Here is a 23,744-nt window from a genome sequence, read left to right as displayed (position 1 = left end):
AAGGATTTCCTTCAATTTTGGATTCAAGACACATTTGTTCAATCTCAAACACATAAAGAAATTAAATTGAGATCTTTTAATATGTTTTTTCATCTTTTCTTCCGCTTATCGAATTTCACAAAAAAATATTTATTTGGTTTGGCGAAACCTACCTTTAAGATAATCTCTTTAATATTCAAAATTCATTTTTGGGCTTTTTTTGCCAATATTTTACCATTTAAGCCAATGCGTAGCGACGTTATAAACGACATTTCCTTTATGGGCTGAAAACGTGAATTTTTAAGCCAATGAGAATTCTCCTAACAAGCAAAATTAAATTATTATTATACGTAATCTGAAATATTGCTGTTACTAAATATTCAATATCTGCTTTTATAGTTTTTAAGGTATTTTATCATTGATTTTTTTCTGTATTTTTTAAATATGAGCTTAAGGCTCATAGCCTGTTGATGTTAATTATCTTTACATCTGAGAAAAAAAAACCCAATTTAAATCGAAGCAAGGGGATCAACTTTAAGAAAAATGTAAAAAAAGAACTTTACAAGACAATTCATGACGTCGAATAGACAGTAACACAAGTTATAACTAACTCGCTTACAACGAATCCGCGGTGGAAAGATAGTAAATGTCATTTCCCATACTGGGTCCTATAAGATGTATGTAATATGTGTATAACGAACTATGCCTAAAACGAAGCGACTGTGCAGATCCCCAGAGGTTCGATATAACCGTGTTTTAATTGTACTACGTGTATACGGGCACAAACGACTGATCGTGACCTAGATTATCTGAAGACAGTATATGTGTAGGCTTGGGCCTATCCCGCTGTGTCCGACCGTGTGACTTTAACTGTGTCTACACATTTACGGTGTATACCCCAACACATACACAAGTGTTTGTTTAACACGGGACGACGAAGTTACAAGTCGAGACATTTCCCTTGGTGGATCTTATGTGAGTTAATACGATGTGTGTGTAGTGGGGATAGCCGACAGTAACCGACACACGTATAAACAACAATATCTCCAGTGGACCACGTGGAGTCGAATGTTCTAAAGCAGGTATGACATCAACACGTACGGTCTTGTTATCACTGCTAAGGATAGGCACATATGTACGTACATGTCTATGTATATGATAAAAACGTAGGGTATATCTACATTGTACATCGACAAGCTTAAGAGTCGTGGATAACATTTTATTTAGCTTTGTGTATAGTCCCATAGTACTTAACGGAATAGGCAGTCGGGAGGTCATATCGTTTCCACTACAACAGAAGCTAACACTATAGTGTGTCTACATGGGTAAGGAGATATCATGGTCAGAATTTATTGTATTACGTTTCTGTAGACTGAACTTGACAGTAATATAAATGTATGTAAGATTCTCTCGAAGGTTAGACTTTACAATCAGTTTCTAGAATAAACAAATTGCTAAGATTTGAACATTAAAAAAAATGTCTCTGAATCATGTCGGAGTCTAGACCAAAAGTTGTAGATATAGATGTGTATATTACTTAAGCTCTGAGGTATTTAGCAAGTTAATAACAAGCAACGAAACTAAAATACAGGTAAACAATCTAAAAACGAGTACATTAAAAACGATTTTGTGATAATAAAAACTTGCTAAATATAGCTTATATTAATAACTAATATTGATATTTGATTAATGGTATAGAAAATTGAAAAAAAAAGTTGACGATCAGTATATTCATGTCATCAATAATGAAATTAAAAACCCCCAACAACAAATGGGCCTAGTAGAGAATGAAATGCAGAGAAGATACAATGACATAATAAATGATAGAACATACATGTATCTAAATAGCAAATGCACGAATGATTTGAAATTTACAGATAGTATGGGGTTGGATAGACAAAAAAAAAACCATTTTGAGTCTAAATGAACAATATATAATATAAAATATGAAATCAAACTTACACAACTTAATATGAACGGTAAAATATATTGTATAATGGTAAAAGTTCATTTACATATCTTATGTAAATTTTATTGATACCGAAATTATTAAGAAATATGATTATTAGGCTTGTTAAATCGTTTATATACATATATCGACTTATAGATTTAAATATCACGATCGGAGAGCTAGGGGAAACCCCCCTAAAATCCCAAGACATGTATGAATGAACATATTATACATGTATATTAATTATTTATAAATTAAATATTATTTATTATAATTATGTCTATATAGACTATATATAAACATTTAATATTTCTCCCCATCATATGTACTTGTGTTACTTGAGATCTTTCCTTTCCAATCGATAACGGGAAACCCCCCCACAAATCCCAAGGTATAGACGTGCATATTATGTTAGTGTATATATCACTTAATATTTCTCGACTTGTTAAACTTGTGTAATGATCTATACAAACACTTGGGAGCTTTCCTTTTCGTACTTGGTTGTAAAACCTGTGTAAGATTTATCAGTCAATATCAAACTGTGTACAATTTGTGATGGGGATTTCCTTTCATTGAGATCAGCCAGTGACGTATAGGCCGGCAGGACAGCGCACCAGGAAGGTATTAAAGCGACTTACTACGTATACGGTATTGGAGCATAGACACTAGTTATGTATACACGTGTATGGTGTATATTTTTTACTTCAATTAGACACTAGGCGAAGTGGTGTCAAAAGGAAAAATCCTAAATAGACTTAGACCGAACTTTAATTTTACACCTTAGGCAGCTATTTAAAATTCCAGTATGACTTGTCGTGGATGTCAAGTGCAGTATTTAACTTGAACAATTCAATTGCGCATCTTAACACAAGTTTTCATTCTGATGTTTTAGTATTGTTAGTATTAAATGAAGATATTTCATACATAAAAGTCAAATGTTTCCGCAGATATTTCATGATATCTCGAGTTATGTTATGAATGGCACATTAATGTTTTAAAACTCCCAGATCTGATTCAGCATTCAATCATCTTATTTACAGTATAAACCCGTACTTCTATCAGTGTACGTCTTATTTACAGTATAAACCCGTACTTCTATCAGTGTACGTCTTATTTACAGTATAAACCCGTACTTCTATCAACGTACGTCTTATTTACAGTATAAACCCGTACTTCTATCAGTGTACGTCTTATTTACAGTATAAACCCGTACTTCTATCAGTGTACGTCTTATTTACAGTATAAACCCGTACTTCTATCAGTGTACGTCTTATTTACAGTATAAACCCGTACTTCTATCAGTGTACGTCTTATTTACAGTATAAACCCGTACTTCTATCAGTGTACGACGTCTTATTTACAGTATAAACCCGTACCGTACGTCTTATTTACAGTATAAACCCGTACTTCTATCAGTGTACGTCTTATTTACAGTATAAACCCGTACTTCTATCACCGTACGTCTTATTTACAGTATAAACCCGTACTTCTATCAGTGTACGTCTTATTTACAGTATAAACCCGTACTTCTATCAGTGTACGTCTTATTTACAGTATAAACCCGTACTTCTATCAGTGTACGTCTTATTTACAGTATAAACCCGTACTTCTATCAGTGTACGTCTTATTTACAGTATAAACCCGTACTTCTATCAGTGTACGTCTTATTTACAGTATAAACCCGTACTTCTATCATCGTACGTCTTATTTACAGTATAAACCCGTACTTCTATTACCGTACGTCTTATTTACAGTATAAACCCGTACTTCTATCAGTGTATAAACCCGTACTTCTATCAGTGTACGTCTTATTTACAGTATAAACCCGTACTTCTATCAGTGTACGTCTTATTTACAGTATAAACCCGTACTTCTATCAGTGTACGTCTTATTTACAGTATAAACCCGTACTTCTATCAGTGTACGTCTTATTTACAGTATAAACCCGTCTTCTATTTACAGTACCCCCCGTACTTCTATCAGTGTACGTCTTAAACCTTCATACTTCTATCAGTGTACGTCTTATTTACAGTATAAACCCGTACTTCTATCAGTGTACGTCTTATTTACAGTATAAACCCGTACTTCTATCAGTGTACGTCTTATTTACAGTATAAACCCGTACTTCTATCAGTGTACGTCTTATTTACAGTATAAACCCGTACTTCTATCAGTGTACGTCTTATTTACAGTATAAACCCGTACTTCTATCAGTGTACGTCTTATTTACAGTATAAACCCGTACTTCTATCAGTGTACGTCTTATTTACAGTATAAACCCGTACTTCTATCAGTGTACGTATAAAACCCGTTATTTACTGTATAAACCCGTACTTCTATCAGTTTATTTACGTCTTATTTACAGTATAAACCCGTACTTCTGTATTTTTACAGTACTTCTAACGTCTTATTTACAGTATAAACCCGTACTTCTATTACCGTACGTCTTATTTACAGTATAAACCCGTACTTCTATTACCGTACGTCTTATTTACAGTATAAACCCGTACTTCTATCAGTTTACGTCTTATTTACAGTATAAATCCGTACTTCTATCATCGTACGTCTTATTTACAGTATAAACCCGTACTTCTATTACCGTACGTCTTATTTACAGTATAAACCCGTACTTCTATCAGTGTACGTCTTATTTACAGTATAAACCCGTACTTCTATCAGTGTACGTCTTATTTACAGTATAAACCCGTACTTCTATCAGTGTACGTCTTATTTACAGTATAAACCCGTACTTCTATCAGTGTACGTCTTATTTACAGTATAAACCCGTACTTCTATCAGTGTACGTCTTATTTACAGTATAAACCCGTACTTCTATCAGCGTACGTCTTATTTACAGTATAAACCCGTACTTCTATTACCGTACGTCTTATTTACAGTATAAACCCGTACTTCTATTACCGTACGTCTTATTTACAGTATAAACCCGTACTTCTATCAGTGTAATGTCTTATTTACAGTATAAACCCGTACTTCTATCAGTGTACGTCTTATTTACAGTATAAACCCGTACTTCTATCAGTGTACGTCTTATTTACAGTATAAACCCGTACTTCTATCAGTGTACGTCTTATTTACAGTATAAACCCGTACTTCTATTACCGTACGTCTTATTTACAGTTATAAACCCGTACTTCTATTACCGTACGTCTTCTTTACAGTATAAACCCGTACTTCTATTACCGTACGTCATCTTTACAGTATAAACCCGTACTTCTGTTACCGTACGTATGTCTTATTTACAGTATAAACCCGTACTTCTATTACCGTACGTCATTATTTACAGTATAAACCCGTACTTCTATCAGTGTACGTCTTATTTACAGTATAAACCCGTACTTCTATCAGTGTACGTCTTATTTACAGTATAAACCCGTACTTCTATCAACGTACGTCTTATTTACAGTATAAACCCGTACTTCTATCAGTGTACGTCTTATTTACAGTATAAACCCGTACTTCTATCAACGTACGTCTTATTTACAGTATAAACCCTACTACTTCTATTACCGTACGTCTTATTTACAGTATAAACCCGTACTTCTATTACCGTACGTCGTACAGTCCCGTACTTCTATTACCGTACGCTTATTTACAGTATAAACCCGTACTTCTATCGACGTACGTCTTATTTACAGTATAAACCCGTACTTCTATCAGTGTACGTATTATTTACAGTATAAACTCGTACTTCTATCATTGACGTTTTATTTACAGTATAAACCCGTACTTCTATCAGTGTACCTCTTATTTACAGTATAAACCCGTACTTCTATCAGTATACATATACGTCTTTTATACAGTATAAATTCTTATTTTGCTTACATACACATATGCTATAAGGCATTGACAATGCGCACTATGCGTATGATTTCATCTAGGCGAAAAAATACAACCCCATGACACATTGAGTGGGTGACTAAAGAGCTTGTTTACATTACAAATCACCCTCGGAAACCCAGTATATGAACTCCATTACGCTCTGTTGTGGGTGATCGAGGATGTCTACAAACCAGTGCTGATATCGACTGACGTGTACACTCTAACGACATGTTGTGTCGAATTAAAACATTTTCTATTTGCATTTTATTTTTTTTAGTTATATAATATATATTAAAGATGCTCCACCGCCAACAGAGCATAAATGATATTCATCATTTGAACAATAATTGGGTTTGAATCATGTATATGTATGCCTAATTAACACAAAAAATAACATGAAATAATTTATTTCGCCTTTGGTGCATGCACAATCATTACTTCATTCCATATAAGATATAGTGCCACAGATTTTTTTCGGGATGCAATTAATTATTTTTCATATTTTAAACTTAAAGTAAAATTAGAAGCTCAAACCTTTCAATGGTGCTAATGGTGTAAAGTAAGTAACTTTTGTAACTGAAGAAAAATACTAAATCGTCTGCCCCTGTTTTTAATAGTGAAAAAAACACCATTTGTCAGCGGTGGAGCATCTTTAACTATTTAACCACCTAGTCCTGTTTATTTCCAATGCACACACAAACAGGTTATAACGCACCATGTGAAGCATATTTGATTGAAATATCACCAAAACATTGTATGTACGTGTTGTACATTGTGTAGTTTATTGAAAGACACAAGTCTACCCAACACACAAGTAAGGAGCAGGAGTGTTTATGTATCGCGCTGGCCCATTCAATACCTCCGTGTCCGTCGTTGTGTAACCGTAACGGGGTATAAAAACTATAACGGGTCGGTCCGAGATCTCAGGCAGATACAGATCCTTTAAAATTACACAGACTTCTCACCAATTACCGTTCCAATTCGCCAGTCAACTGGTGTAGCCCCAAACAACACCGATATCAAATTTCTTAATATCACACCGGTTAACCAGTGGAATGTGTAAAAAACAAAGTATGCATCGGTGTGCAGTCTTTAAATTAAAAGGTTCAATTCAATATATCAAGAACACGGAATACAAATTTGACAATATTTTGTCCACAAATATTTACTTCTTGATATTGTAAGGATCAAGTGTTGTCTGCAATACAGATAAATACTAGTGTTGTCAGGGATACACTCGTTGACATTACTTCTTTGAGCCAAGACCATTGTATATATGTAATTATTGATAAAATGGAAAGGGTGTTTATTTAATTTGTAATAATTCATTAAATTCACTCCGATTTCTTTGTCAGTCATTTATAACAATTTAAAAAAAAAAGAAAAAAGAAAGAAAGAGAAAACAAAAACAACAAAAAAACCGTATTTTTGTTTATGTCTTTCTTTATTTTAAGTTTAATGTTTCAGGTACACTCCAAGGATCACAACTATCTCCGAGTGTTTCATGATCATCGTACCTATATATAGACATACAACAAGATTAATATGTGTTGACATAGCAACCATCACTTTGTAATAGACCGGATATAGTATACGTCATGGAGGAGTCACAAGAGGAAGCGAGACCAAACAGTCCCAATTGGTCAGATGTTGAGTCACGTGACGATCTCAGTGATGAGTCAGCAGATGAAAATGATATAATCGACGACAACCTGTTATCAGATGTAACAGACGTCACACCACATATTCAAAGTTTTCAAAATAAAAGTAAGTGATCATGTGAGACTTTATTCAACATCAAAATAATAGCAAAAATTATATACAAATGTAGTGTTCTCCAAATTCTGTTGACTTGTGTTCTTATAACGTTAATGTATTCATACTTAGAAAATTAATAATTCCATTTACTATATACATTTAGTGTGTATATATAACACACCAGGTAAACTTCAGAAAATAAGTAAAGATGTCACATCAATGGGATTAAAATACAGATCCGTATAATTAGGATATCATGTCACAGTTACATGGCTTTATAATGAAAATTGAGGAAAAAATATTTCATTCTTGTTATAACGGGAGGATAATTTTGTTATAACGAGAACAAACTTCAGTGAAAAATCTGCATATATATGATACGCATATGTCATCTCATCTAGTCATAGAGAGCGCAGCGGACTCTTGTGATAGAGGTGTCTCGGTAACGTTATTCTCTGTAAATCATCCAATATATGCATGTAGAGTTGGAAAACTTTCTCAAAAACCGGAAACAGGAAGTCAACACAAGATCCAGCATCGCGCAAGACAGTATCCAAAGTCACATTCTCGCGTGATTACAAAATCACACTCTCGCGTGATTATAAACAAGTTATACTTGGAAAATTCAAAATGAATACATGATTGAAAAATTAACCTTCCAATTTATTCTTACCTGAATCTAACAATTACATACTGTCCTGAATCTTTACTTAAAAGCCGTTTTATGTGAGCAGTTGCTTCGGAATTTTCCGCCTGGCAACGGAGAATGACGTTAAGATATATTTTGTAGCCGCAGTCACGTAATTTTGCAGAAAGTGAAAGTAGAAGTACCCTTTCTTCAATATTGTTTTTCTTGTGATAAACTCAATGCCAGTATTTCAGCAAAGCTATGATTAATGATTAATAATTCTATATATGGTTTCTAGCAGTACAGTTAGTCAACGCACACAATAAGCAATAAAAACAAAACACATGTCAATATCGATAAGACTGATGGGTCAGGGGAGATAACTCTTTCGCCGTTGGAAATCCTTCATTTACCAGGCATATTTTTATTTAGTAACACAGTTAATAAACGAAAGAATGGATTAACTGCTGCGCTCTCAGATAGGCTTTGCCTAAAATTATATTAAATGCTAGGCTCTAGGATCATGAAATAATTTTAGACTTAAGATAGATCTTAGCCAATCATAAATTACGTAACGTTTTGTAACATAATCTTTGATTGGCTAAGTTTAAATTGAAAATAATTTTGTAATTCATACTGTTTTATGATCCAGAGCCCCAATATCGTCCGCAGTGAAAAGCCACAGTAATCAAATACGAACGACAATATACAACGTCACTTATTAACTGAACCCAAGTTGAATACACAATACAAAATGACTCTGAAGGAACGGATGAAAATATCCTAGAATGTAGAGAAATTTATACTAGGATAAATAACAACAGTAATTTACTAGTAATCCTTCAAACTTGTCATTTGTGAACATAATAATATGTTTGTCCCCTTTTGAAAGAAAAGTTACTGCATGGCAATCCCATTTTAATCTTTATGTTACGATATCAACCAGCTATAGGAGACATTTTTTCAAGATATAAACTAATGGATTAATGTCTAACTTGATGTTAGTTGGATCTTATTATAATTTGATACAATAGTGATCGATGCTGAATTGTTTATCTATATTTATGTATATTAGAGTTTTTTCTATGTACCAACGGGGGCCCCGGGGTATGTGAATTTAACAATAAAAGACAGTTTTGATGAATGAATACTTCAGAAACGCAAAAAAAAACACATTGTAAAACAGCTGTCAGCTGTGTTCCTTGTTCTTTTAAAATTTTGTAAAATGTTGATTGACATCGGTCTTTGTTACCCTATACTATTCTATAGTAAATCGAGTCCAATATTTCAGAGTATGAGCCCGTTGAATGTTGACTGCTCAGGTAACAGTTTAGTCCTCTAGTTCAACATAACACATATTAACCTCAAACTCAGTCAACAAATGTATATTGTTTTCTTCTGAAAGCAGACGTAATGTTTAGTAAGAAACAAAATAGCGGCCTTGACAGGGCCCCAAATTCGTGTACCCGGATGATGACGTCATTAAGCTGAATCAACACAATGCTTAAAATAGATTGATTTAGAAGAAACGATATGATAATTTTTAGTAACTAAATAATATCAGCATAATTTACTTAAATCACATTATATTTAGAGTCTTTATTGCATTAAATATGATTGCCACTTGAGATATCTTTGAACATAATCATATATGAAAACACACTTGCTGGTCGATCATTGCTTTTAGTCAAATCACGTGAGATTATGGGAAACTCAAAGTCATTTTATGATAACATGAGCCTGAGGCAACTGTTAAATCAACAAGCGTCCTTGACATAGGTTGTCAACAGATCGTTTTGATGTAAATGCCTTGATGCATGAGCTACGTTAGCGCAGTTTTTGCATCTAGCTAAGTATGATCTAAAAATAGACTTATCTAGATCTGGTTGATGTAAAAGTGTGTTTAACCACGTTCTCTGTATGATAACACCCATTTTTACATATATTAAAACGAATTCTTACTGCAATCATGTGTTCTAAAATATTATCCAGTGTCGCTATTGAATGACGTCAGTTGTGACGCATTAATACAACATTGCGCATGACCGGAAATTCATGAACTTTGGGCCCTCCCTCCTGAACTTGAGGCCCCCAACGATACTGTTTATATTAAATGGAAAGTGCAGGTTTCCTAATTTTCATTGTAGTTAACAACTGACAATAAAAATATTCTGAAATTAAATGAAAACAATAAATAACAGTGCTGCTTTACTCAGCTTTACAAAACTACAAAACGCAACCGTTCAAAACCATCTGATATACATGTACATGTATATACACTATAGAACAATTCTGTATTAGTACTGAATTGCAAATCCAAAAAGTTCAATTTCTGCTAGAGTGTGTCTGTAAGGGTGAATAAAGTTCCTGGCTTTATGTTTGAAGTCTGATACAATCATTTTCATTTTCTTACATCTATATGTTAAAGATTCTTCAACAAAACAACAAAAGCAAACAAATAAGAATTTTCTTCAGTTATAAAAGCTACTTACTTTACACCATTATCTCAATTGAAAAGTTTGAGATTCTAATTTAATTTCAAGATAAAAATATAAAAAATAATTAATAGCATCCTGAAATAAATCGTTGGCACTATGTTCTATATGGAATGAAGTACTCATTGTGCATGCACTTACGTCACAGTATATTATTTTACATGGTTTTTTTATATGTTATATATTAACATGGTATTTTATATGCTATATAAGATATATATACAATGTATACATGTATGTATAAGATATCATATATACATATAAGATATCTTATATAATTCGATTAAATACGGAATAGACCTTGCTCTTTCAATAAATGTTAAATTGGCTTGCCATAATTTTTAATCAATATTGAAATCCGCTAATGATGATCTTCGTGAATTTGTTTCGGAATGAAAATTGCGAAATTAAATTGCCGTATATTAAAGCTGGTTTACAGTACAGGTGTAATATAAATCTAACATAAAACCCATGTCTTTAATTATCAGAGATACCATATCGGTCGTGGATAAATGTTTCCCATGATATATAATACAACGCACTCAGACAGCACTTAGACATTGTTATTTTATCATACCATAACCCATCTGTTAACTAGTAGTCATTGTAAGTCACGAGATGTAAGATAGAATGTCAAGTTCAAGTAGTAGTTTCCTATTGTTCATCGTCTAAACGTAGTCACATGTATTTACACGAGAGATAGTGAGATATTGTACTGTACGATGCGATAGACCACTCCGACCGACTAATCTTCACATTTCCACGTATCGGTCGTGTCAGGGCTCGAACTGTTACCGTAAACACCCGCCGATGTTATCAGTTATTGACTCATATCACGTGCTATATATAATATATAAAATGACCCTGTTATACCCCAATCTGACTTTACTGTCATTAAATCATTGCTATATATGATATAAATGGGTGAAAATTTTGATGTGTTATTCTTTCTTCGGTAATCTATTGAAAATCATTAAGTTTGATGAATTAAGCTATGAAAATCATTCAAATGGACAGACAAACATGCATGATGCCTTATAAACATTAGTTATAACGCATAATTTATGCACTGTAAAAGTTATCATGCATGTTTAGATGAAAACATACCACAGAAGTCACTTTCCCATTACTCTAAACACTGGAAGTGTGAAATGAATATTTAGACCACTACATTGCATCATGGTATTACCGTATGTACTTATTTTACCGCACTATAGAAGTAAATACACTGAATTTTTGTAGTACTGCCAAAATCCGTTTTGAGATTATAATTGGAAATGTAAAATTAAAACTCGAAATCTCGAAATTTAGTAAATCACAAGATAATTACTAGGAATGCGATTGGATAACAGCCATGGCCTATTTTTCTCTGTCCTTCTTGACTACGGGAGACTATACCTGTATAAAGTATAGTCCCCCGGGAATGAGCACGCGACTAAATATATGACGTCATAATGAATGTCATGTGACGTACTAAATCTGTTATGGCGCTTTCCCTCGGGAACAGGTCTCCTATCGTGTTGTCTAGCGAGGTATTGACCCCTCGACTTCGACTCGGGGACTATACCTCGCCAGACAACACTATAGGAGAACAGTTTCCTCTGGAAAGCGCCATAATAGAATTGTAGGTAACTTTTGGTGGTGAATAACATATAATAAAAGCTTGATTTGTGAGTGTGGAAACTACGGCACATTTAACTGTAATATAATATATTCATAATTTTGGAAACAATATACTGCATACCCTCTTATCTTCGCGGCGATTTCCCGATTTCACGGGCCATTACTAAGATCGCTAAAATTGAATCCGCAAAATATTGAGGAATGTTTGAATTATATATATTTATATATATGTCATGAAAACCATATCGCATAAAATAAAATAGAACCGCTAAAATTTATGTTCTCATATTTTCTTTAAGGAACAATTTGATAAAGCAAATATGTTCACATAACCACAAAACAAACTATTATATAAAATTATTGTTATTACATTCCTTATATTGACTTATTCCACGTTACTGTTCATAATCTTGATAAAGTAGTTTGGATACGAACGCTATACTGATAACCGAGCGGTACTACCGTAGGGTTCGCAAATACAACAAATATCATCTGTGAATTGCTAATGATCTACATGTATTTTGTAAATAAAAGGTAACTTACACACATTATCAAACATTTAAATAAGGTAGAATATACGACTGCAAGAGTGATTGGAGTAGTTATAGACAAACGGTACTTTACTACACTAGCGCAGATTCCGGTTCGGCCTACAATGTAGCCCCACCAATGTGTAATTGCGGAGAACTATCTAGTTTTTACATCGTTTACACGTATCACGTTAGTGAACACATCACAGTGATAAAAAAATACACCAATATTCAGTAAATCGAGATTTCAATGCACTTCCTGACCTGACTAAATCGTCCATTTAAAATCACAAAATAATTTGACCAAAGAAAATAACCAACCAATAGCCTATTGTATTTTCCTATTACGGCATTCGTCCCTTCGCATGAACGCTCAATAATAATGCACCACTCTAATGGATACGGGGTTTATATCCGTTACTTGGATGTAAAAGGTGATTTAAAATGACTGGGGAAAATATCAATGACAGACTTCCACAAGTGAAAATGAAGGCATTCTGGCTGTCTAGTATATATTAATGATAGGTTCGATCTTTGTAACACAGAGGGATTGATGTTAGTTTGCCACATTAGGACATGGAATCAAGGTCAACGAGCTAAATGTAGAATAAAATGGAGGAACAAATTAATAATTTATATGTCCACTACATTAAAAACATTTCCGAAACAAAAATTAAAGTTTTAAATTTAAAAACAATAATATCATACGAAAGTATATATCAATGGGCTAAAGTTATGACATCAAGCATATGCAGAATGTTAAACAATGAAGTTTTGCCATCTGGAGTAGGGAAAGTCAGCTCGCAGTAGTTAGGACGACGTCGGTAAAATGAATGAAACTAACATTTATTTTATTTACTGCAAGTTGTTCAGAAGATCATGACAGTGTTACATTAACGGTAAGCTGATCATTTTAAGGGCGCTACACAATTATCAACCTCGTTTGCATTTTAAAAACTAAAAACAGTTTTCCGTTAAGTTCTGTACTTTTGACTAACGCCAATCTAAAGATAAACTAATTTCGGTTACGTTTATGGTTACTTTATTAGGATGCATCAGGAATGTTAAAATAAATTCACAGATTGGAAAAAATCTAATGGCAAAATGTAGGTCACTAATTATCCCTAATGCGATAGATATATACAAAAACTTGTAAGAAAAAAATGCAGCCACCATTCGATGCTTTAAAATATCATTGCATAAATGCATTGTTTAATTATTTTGAATTATGTCTACTGTAATATATAATAATTAATTTTTCTTGGTTTTCATACCAAATCTGGCTTTCTGGTTGGCCAATATTTTTTTTTTGCAAAAACTAAAACCAGTTTCCGCTAAGGTCTGTACTTTAGACTAATTTTCACTAATCTAAAGATAAACTAATTTCGGTTACGTTTATGGTTTCTTTATTAGGATGCATCAGGAATGTTAAAATAAATTCACAGATTGGAAAAAATCTAATGGCAAAATGAAGGTCACTAATTATCCCTAATGCGATAGATTTATACAAAAAAACTTGTGAGAAAAAATGCAACCAATAAATTGTTCAAGTACACAAATAAAGATTTAGGGGGAAAAAACATAGTTCAAATCCTGACCCCTGACATAATCCTCACAGTAATATGTTTTGCTATGCGTTTTAACTGAAGGAAATGGAAAACTTTCCTCACCATCAAACGGTTTTTTTCTTTTCTTTAATTCAAAACATATTTTCTTTAAGTTACCACATCACCTACGAATGGTAATCTTTATCTATTGTAACAGGATCAGACAAATTAGCATTTTTCTTTAATAACAAAAGCTTCTTACTTGATACAATTAACATCAATGAAAAGTTTGAGTTTCTTTTTTACTGCATAATAAAACTGTTTAAATATATGACCTGTATTCCGAAAACATCGATTGTAATATGGCCTATATAGAATGAGACACTGATTGCACTGATAATGACACCAAAAGCAAAACAAATCATTTTATATGTGTCTTTGTGTTAATTAGATATTAATATACACGAAACATGTAAACATCAATTATTATCGAAATTACAAATATTTATGCTCTGTCGGCGATGGAGCATCTTTAATAAAGCATGTGTATGTTAAATAAGTTATCATTTTACTATTTCGATATTAAGTAATGTATCTCTAATAAATGGGGAGCGTTAAGTTAACCAGGCTCCAGGATAATGAAACAATCTTAGACTTATATTTAGACTGAGCCAAACAGAAACTTGTTGTAACGTCTTCTTTGATTGGTTGATTCTAAGACAGTTTTTGACTGAAGATTGTTTCATGATCCTGAGGTCAGAAAACCTTAATTTAATGATATAAACAAAAATAAAACTTTTTGGTTGGGGTCAAATTAGCTCGCTTTAATTTTTTTCCATTTAGCCATATGTAATAATACAACATGTTATATATTGTTACATGTCCAAATCAAAATCATAAGGTATACAGCCGTTTTTATAGACCAATACCACAGTATTGTACATATAGATCCATGCAAACTTGTAGAAGTTTTCTTGCAGAAAAATATTATGCTTAATTTCCTTGTGAATTAAATCAATAATAAAATTCCATTTGTTTCTAATTTTCTCTCTGTTCAGTGTATATTGCAATGTCTTAATTTACTGTTTCGTTTGGTTTCAGGGCCCAGTCGTTACCCATGTCATGTGTGCCGAAAGTCCTTCGACCATCCCGTTGAGTTCTGGACACATCTGAAGACACATGCGGGATTTCTCCAAGAGAGCGACTTTCTGATGTGTTGTGTATGTGGGAAACGCTTTCAGTACGAAGAAGAAATATCCATTCACCTTACTTCACATACTGATGATGAGATATCACGTTGTGATGTGTGCAGTGAGCCTTATAACCATTTCACGCGGGTACACACTGGCCCCAAACCATTCAAGTGCCCTCTCTGTATACGGCCGTTCAGGAACAGTAACGATTTCCATTCCCACTTAAATATGCACGCTGGTAAGGATGAGCATACGTGTGAGTTGTGCGGGAAAGGCTTCGCGCGGAAAGACCGGTTCCGAATGCATAAGCAAGAGGCACATGGGTTGGAAATAAAAATGTGTGGCATCTGTAAAGCGAAGTATCAAACTTCATATGAAGAACACAAGAAGACGCATAATAAGTTAATGTACATTGAATGTAACATATGCCACAAAGTGTTCAGTTCAACTCGCACGTTATGTCAACATAATGATGACTACCATAACGGAGAATCTAGTTTTACATGTAACCCTTGTGGTATGCAGCTCGCTGACGTCTCGCTCGTTAAGGAACACGTGAGGAAACACTTCCCGGAGCCGTCACATAGATGCGATGTTTGTCATCTCAAATTTGTCTCGCCTGAAGATCTCGCCTTCCATAAAAAGACACATACTGGAATCGTACCAGACAGTTCTCCCAGTACCGAATTTCTCTCCGAGAAAAGGTTACGGAAACACTACCAGAAGTCTGGCCATACATCCGACCGGTACTATCAGTGTGATTTGTGCCCTAAACGGTTTCTTTCTTTAAGGTCCCGAAACCTACACAAAAAGAGTATCCATGCCAAACGTCTCGAGTGTAAGCTGTGTGACCTTACTTTCTCTAATCCGGACAATCTTTATTCTCACTTTACGAATATCCACCCAGGCAAGTCTCTGGGACATTTCTGCGCACTTTGTAAAATTACTTTCAGTGATAAATTAAAGTTAGATACTCATAACAAGACCTACCACGCTGAATTAGTGTATCAGCCCGTTTCAACATCATCGAAAAATCAACCTGCATCATTGACACCGTCCAGCGGCACACTCGTCATACCTGAAACATCAGGAGACAACAAAAGTCTGAACAGTGCCGATCCTATCGTTCAAGACAGTTCAGACATTAGTGAAACTGATAGCGATTGTATAAATGTGGAACATTCGGGTGATGAGATAGACGATATGGACAAGGAAATCGGTGAAATAGACACAGAGGATTCTGATGATGTATTTTATGAGTGTCGATTCTGTGGAAAGCGATTTTCTAGCTATCACCATTGGCGTCTGCACAGGAAGAGGCACAAAGCTTCTGAAAGTGTTGAAAAGTGCGAAAAGTGTCATAAATTATTCGGGCGAAAGGAACAATTCACTAAACATCTCTGTGTACCCAGAAAACATAACGAGTGTGAGATTTGTGACGAACAGTTTGGCAATGCCATCTTACTTACGCGTCATAGGACTATACACAAAGGACCGACCTTTAAATGCTGTAAGTGCAGCATATTGTTCACCAGAAAGTGTAACTTAGACAGACATATGAACCGCCGTCATCTAGTGAAATCGTATTATAACTGTTTGTTGTGTCCCAAATCTTTCTCCGGTAAAAGGGCGCATACAACTCATCTTCTTTCGCATTTCAAATCAGCAAAATCGTGTGCAGTTTGCAAGGCAACGTTTTCGTCACCAGCCGAATATGATAAGCACATAGAAGAGAAACACAAAATTGACAATCTGTACACGTGTCAAATATGTTCCTACGAGTTCATGACCTTGGTAAACTACAAGGTGCACTTACTCGCACATTCTGCATCTGCTCCCTACAAATGTTTACTTTGCTGCACGAGATTCAGAGATGAAGATCACCTGCTATCGCATCAGAAGAAACATAAGTCATGGTCGTCGTCAGGTTTCGTCTGCAACTGGTGTGGCACGGAGTTTGCGACCAATATGCAACTGCGCAGACACAAATATAGAAATAGATGTTGGAAGGGGAAATCATTTCAGTGTATCGCTTGTGGTGATAAATTTCACCGTTTCGACTTGCTACAAATGCATACAAAAACACATATAAAATCTAGTGATTTGTCTATGATGTCAGCTCCAGGAAACTCTGTCGTGGATAGTAGAGATAGTGGTATCGGTGACGACAGAGGCAAGATTATGGAAGGTGATGTATTAGCCTACAGTGATCATGATAGTGATGACCGACGTTCCCAATCAGCCACATCGAGATCGGGAAAAGAGTGTGATAGTGACACCAAACTTGCTTCTGTAACTATGTCCGATGAACGTTTGAACGCATGGGAAAATGCATTAGAAGCAGACAGCGACGGTCCAGCCGGTAGTGTGATGTTCAGCTGTGGTATGTGCAACAGGGAATTTGTCACTCACTCACAGCTTCAGCGCCACATCAAGATCTCCCATAACCGGGAAGGGGTCACTGCAGAACAGGTTTCTCAATCTACCAGTCAGGAGCATTTGTCAAGACGTCACGATCGGGAGAGCATTGCACAACGTCACGATCGGGAGAACGTAACACATCATCACGATCGGGAGGAATTACCACAAAGTCTCGATCGCGAGAAGGTACCTGAACGGCATGGGGAGACAAGAGATAAGTGTGAAAATGTCATGGATGATGTTTGGATGTACCGAAACGTGAGTAAACGCGATTCAGGTCTTTACAAATGTGGTTTGTGTGAGCAAACATTTATGGATATTGAACATTTGAATGACCATATTTCCAAGCACCCAGACGACAATAAGCCATACAAGTGTGGTGTATGTAGCAAGATTCTTAATTCCTTACTGGCCTTCCAAAGCCACTGTAGTGCACACGTGAAAGATAAATCTGGACGTGAGAATGGGGCAAATGACGTCACGTCATCACCAGAACTAAGCAGTAAAGTTCATGTTAGATCCATGACATCGTCACATCCACCTGGAAATGACATAAACCACTCAAATAAAGTTGGGTCATCTCGACGTTTTGGAACAAATGCAGACATTTCAAAACACATTTCAGCGGTTACCCACATGCAACAAAAGGAAGAACGCCCTGGAATTTTCGATATCTTGATTTCTAATAATGTTCGAGCGGACGCGGTAATACCAAAACCTAACATTTTGAAATGCGATATATGTGACAAAGTATTTGATTCTGAAATGGAAAGACGTCGTCACACAAAACAGCATACCAGTGAAAAGGAGACGCAAGTAGATGTACAAACGGTATGGGACAGTGTTGAGTCAGTCGCTACCCAGGATGAAGATATCGCGGTCACTTGTTTGATGCTGTACAAGTGTGCCAGATGTCCCTTAAAGTTTAATGTTCCTTCAGAACTCGTTGACCACAGCAAGATTCATTCGAATACAAGTGATTCAGTCATACGCGTCTCAGACAGCGAGCAACAGAATAAAGAAATTGGTCCCATTCCCGATAACAATGAAGTCTGTGAAAATGTTAATGTTGATGGCACGCTGAGCACCGCTGGTCATACGTGTCGTATTTGCAAACGTGTGTTTAATTCGACAGATGCTTTAGTTGATCACTGTCGTATTCATGTCACATCGCCGAGGATAAGCTTTCGCAGATTACCGTTACTCGAGGACAACTTTTCTGGGTCAGTTCTCATCAGTGACATCCCTTCGAACGTCTTCAAAACCACACCCCTGGTCAAGGCTACATTTGAAGAAAACACGGGTCGTATGTATAACGGATACTTTAGTTCGGACAGTGACGAGGACGAACAATCTATGAAAGACCCGGATAATACAGGTCAAAGTTCAGATGCACTGCCATATAAATGTAAAACATGTGGTGATATGGCTTCATCTGCAGTCGACCTCAAGAACCATGTTCTGAATAAACACTCTAATTCTAACTCGGCACATAGTAACAATGGACAATTGACAACGTCACTCACTTCTGGTGAGTCGAAGGAGATTTTGAAAGAAGATATTCCTCGGAATAATACAAGGTCAACGTTGAGGTGTAAAATCTGCTCGCGTGTGTTTTGTTCAAGCCATGGGATGAATTTACACTATATCATGGAACATCAGTCAAATAACCCTCGCTTTCTATGCGGAAGTTGTCAGAAAGTCTTTTCGAGCGTCTATGACCTTCATGTACACAGGGGGGTGGCACATGAAGATCAAAATTACAAAAATAAATTGGAGGACTTAAGAGTCTTTATAGATACAACAACCAAACACAGATCGACACGCACCAAGAACGATAACGGTGACCAAAATACAACAGATGATCCGTTTGAGTGCATTCCTTGTGATCGAGCCTTTAAAACACTCCTAGGGATACGTATACACGTAAATAATCATTCTAACGAGTTAGACACCAGCAATCTTCCGTCTTTCCAGTTGTACAGATGTCGGTTGTGCAATGTTTCTTTTGATGAAATATCTCAGCTTTGTGTCCATGTCTATTCGACTCACAGCGATCGTAAACATTCTAGGAAAGCCAAAAATATGAGACATATGTTGCATGAAACCGACGTCATTGTAGCTCCATCTTCAACATCTGGAGCACAACCGTCGTCACAACTGACAGATACACTTACCAAGACATGCCAATGTCTTATTTGTAATCAGGAATACCCGTCCACATTCAGACTGCGTGATAGTTGTAAGAACTGTCGTGAAGAAACTACGCTTACTTTCCTAAACAAATGCCTTATCTGTGGACAAAAGTTTGCAACAATCCGCGGTATTCAAGCTCATATGCTTAATCATGCCATTGGTGATTCGAAAAAGTCGAAAAAGAGGCCTTTATTAGGAGACACATTCGATCATGATCCCGCAAAAGTTCCGAAATCAGTCGGACGCTCATCACATCAGTGCTTAGTTTGTGGTCGGTTTTTCACTTCGGACCATGTGCTTCAAGCACATATGAAGACTCATCCTCATTATAATATTTCGACTCGTAAAGTAGTTTACCAGTCATCAAACTCTTCAGACCACCTCTCGTCACCGGAGACCAAATTACCTAGTCCTGTTAAACAGACAAGTGTTCCAAAACATGTAGGTAACGGATTGATGAAATACAAATGTCGCATGTGTTCCCGCCACTTTTCCTCGACAAACTACATGTTACGTCACATGCAAACGCACAAACAAAAGTTCTGGTGCGATATGTGTGGTGAAACGTTCAACGATGCAAGGACATGTAAGACACATAAGAATTCACATAACGTCAAGTTAAGACAATCATGCGAACTCTGTCAAAAAGAGTTCCCTACCATGAGTAGTTTGGTACGTCACAAGAAATCACATACAGGAAAGCGTCTTCCCTACCGCTGTGATGTATGCAGTGCGGAGTATACAGACACTGCTAAATTGAAGTCACACTGTAAAATGCACATCAAGAAAATCAGGGGCAAAGACGAAGAGCAACGTGAACTCGCCATAAATTGCGATGACTTAAATTCAAACCAGAAATCCTTTACAAACTTAAAGAGCAGCGGAGAGACGATGGAATGTGAAAAAGACGATCAAAGACATATATCTACAGTTAAGGAAGATGAAAACGGGTACACGTGCGATATTTGTGATAAAACATTTTATAGTATTCATGAAATCCAAGACCACTGCAGATCACACACAGAGTCACAGATTTCTGACGCAAGACCGAAGGCGGGTTTTAAATCTAGGAAACTCTTTGGGCAAAGGATTTACAACTGTCAAATATGTGACAAAAGCTACCTGTCCCCGTTAGGCCTTAGTCGCCATTTCAGGACCCACAAACACAATAAGACATTCGTGTGTCATTTATGTGACAAGAAATTTGATCAACCTTCCGATCTGCAAGACCATTTATTGACCCATAACCAAGACTTCTTATACAAATGCAGTTTATGTGGCCAGCAGTATAACAATATCAAGACATTCTTAAGTCACAAAAGAACACACAACCAGCACGTGGCAGATCGTTGCGCGAGATGTACCGAGGAATTTGAAAACCATAAAGACTTCTTGGATCATACAAAGGAGTGCGAGATAAAACGGCCACACGTGTGCTACATATGTGGAAAAGGATGCCGCCGAAAATGTCTTCTAACAGATCACATGCAAATCCACAAGGACAAACGTAAGTTCCGCTGTTCCATTTGTGATAACCGCTATACGCATGAGCGTAATCTGAAACATCACATGGAAACTGCGCACTTTAGAAACATAAATTTAACTCCGGCATTGAACACATCAACTGATCTGAAGGACAAAGATCAAACCGCCTCGACCACAGATTGTACAAAAATGACCGATAAATCTTTAGTTGGTGATGTTGAGTACACGTGTACTCAACTTAAAGAACATGGTGAGTCTGTAAAACCTTTCGGAGAGTTTGACTACAGGGATAATTTAGACTGCACGTGCAAAGTGTGTGGGAAGGTTACAAACTCGTTAGGCGGACTCAAGCGACATATGATTGTCCACAAAGGCATAACAGTTAACGTGCTGGACAAAACAGTGGGCGATCCTCATCGCAGAGTCCCTGATGACACGACAAAAGAAACGACCAATGGTGCCAGTAAAACGTCATTACCTCAAAGCAATCCGTCGGAACAATCGATGGAGGGAGACAGGATCACAAGTGATTTATCCGAGAGGTCAACCGTTAACACACCGAGTGATACGCACTGTACACAACGCTTCAAATGCTTTATATGTGGAAAAGGTTATCTGCTGAAGAGTGAGTTAGAAAGACATCTTGGGAATGACCATCGCGAAAGATTATATGGATGTGAAATCTGTAATAGAAGGTTTGTTAGTAATGACACTCTCAAACGGCACGTGAGTATGAAGCATAAGTCGGCATTATATAAATGTCGGGAGTGCGACCAGACATACCACACAATGGAAATGATACAGTCGCACATAGCGGTGACGCATCCCCAACACCCATATGCGTGTACACGATGTGATCTACAGTTCCAGTCTATGTCCGAGAAACACCGTCATGTGACGTCCGTGCATCCACACGACGGGAATTCGCCTTTTGAAATCATTCAACCAGAGACACCTGAAGTAAAATACATACCTAAAAGAGTTACCTCTTATTTTAAGTGTAGGAAATGTGACCAAGTTTTCCCCAATATTACCGAGCGTCAAAACCACATGGTCAAAGTTCATGAGACAGTTAAATATCCTTTTTCCTGTTCTGTATGTGGACAAAAGTTTCCCGGCAGAACCAGACTCAAGCGTCATCAAATAAAACACTCAGAACCTCTCTCGTGCCCTATTTGTCAGAAAAAGTTCTGCAACCGCCAAGGTTTCTCTCTCCATGTTCGATATCATTCAAAACAACAACATAGTGGAAATCCAGTAGAAATAACAGTGAAAACACCAGTGAAAACACCAGTGAAAACACCAGTGAAACACAAATGAAACACAGGTGAAAACCCAGGTGAAAACCAAGGTAAAAACCAAGTGAAACACCAATTAAACATCACTGAAACATCAATGAAAACGCAGTGAAACACAAAAATTAAACATCGGTGAAATCCCAGTGAAACACCAATTAAACATCACTGAAACATCAATGAAAACGCAGTGAAACACATAAATTAAACATCGGTGAAAACCCAGTGAAACACCAATTAAACATCACTGAAACATCAATAAAACACCAGTGAAAACGCATTGAAAGATGTTTTATCAACTACCTTATAGTCGGCGTTTTCTCGGATTATATTTTCTGCTGGCAATTATAAGGTGATATATCCAATGCAGTAGTGTGAACAATACCAATGTAAAAATCAGTGATAAAAAGTCATCTGACCCGAAGAGTCAGGATGGCCTATTGTAATCATGCATCGTTCATCCATCGTCGTGCACCGTCCGTCTTCCATAAACTTATCATTTAAGTGATTTCTTCACAGTAACCGAATGGTCCAGGATACTCATATTGTGTATGAAATAAGGTATAATCTTTAACAATTTGTTGTTTACGTCTTATCTACCATTGACCTTTTGACCTCTTGTTAGATAGATCGAGTCAATATTGTGAACTACATTACTCCCACGTTGTGTTCATTCATTATCACGGCATTTTATGGTCATCTCTTTTGTTGTAATATACACATCACAATTCAAATAATATTTTTTATGATTTGTCAAAGAAACTTACTACATATATAAAACTTAAAGACTTCTGCTAAGGTCC

At 36.0% G+C, this 23,744-nt stretch overlaps 1 protein-coding gene across 4 annotated transcripts; it reads left to right on the top strand.

The window, feature by feature from the left end:
* The first annotated feature begins 831 nt into the window (after positions 1-831).
* LOC138305924 (uncharacterized) lies at positions 832-23,216 on the top strand. Of its 4 annotated transcripts, none has more exons than XM_069246217.1 (3): positions 832-1,061; positions 7,238-7,537; positions 15,453-23,216. In XM_069246217.1, the coding sequence occupies exons 2-3, from the start codon at positions 7,369-7,371 to the stop codon at positions 22,964-22,966; spliced, it is 7,683 nt and encodes a 2,560-aa protein (XP_069102318.1). In that variant the 5' UTR covers positions 832-1,061; positions 7,238-7,368; the 3' UTR covers positions 22,967-23,216. The 4 variants fall into 4 exon arrangements, with proteins under 4 accessions (XP_069102318.1, XP_069102315.1, XP_069102319.1 ...); XM_069246214.1 differs by lacking the exon at positions 832-1,061 and adding an exon at positions 1,093-1,304; XM_069246218.1 differs by lacking the exon at positions 832-1,061 and adding an exon at positions 2,392-2,551.
* The last annotated feature ends 528 nt before the right edge of the window (positions 23,217-23,744 follow it).

This window comes from Argopecten irradians, chromosome 13 (assembly GCF_041381155.1).
Source record: "Argopecten irradians isolate NY chromosome 13, Ai_NY, whole genome shotgun sequence".
NCBI lineage: Eukaryota > Metazoa > Mollusca > Bivalvia > Pectinida > Pectinidae > Argopecten > Argopecten irradians.
The sequence above is the reverse complement of the archived record's forward strand: the minus strand, read 5'-3'. Positions and strand labels throughout refer to the sequence as shown.

Coding starts and splice junctions, on each gene's coding strand:
- LOC138305924 (XM_069246217.1), top strand. CDS start 7,369: ATGGAGGAGTCACAAGAGGAAGCGAGACCAAACAGTCCCAATTGGTCA. Junction 7,538..15,452: donor TCAAAGTTTTCAAAATAAAA/GTAAGTGATCAT, acceptor GTTTGGTTTCAG/GGCCCAGTCGTTACCCATGT.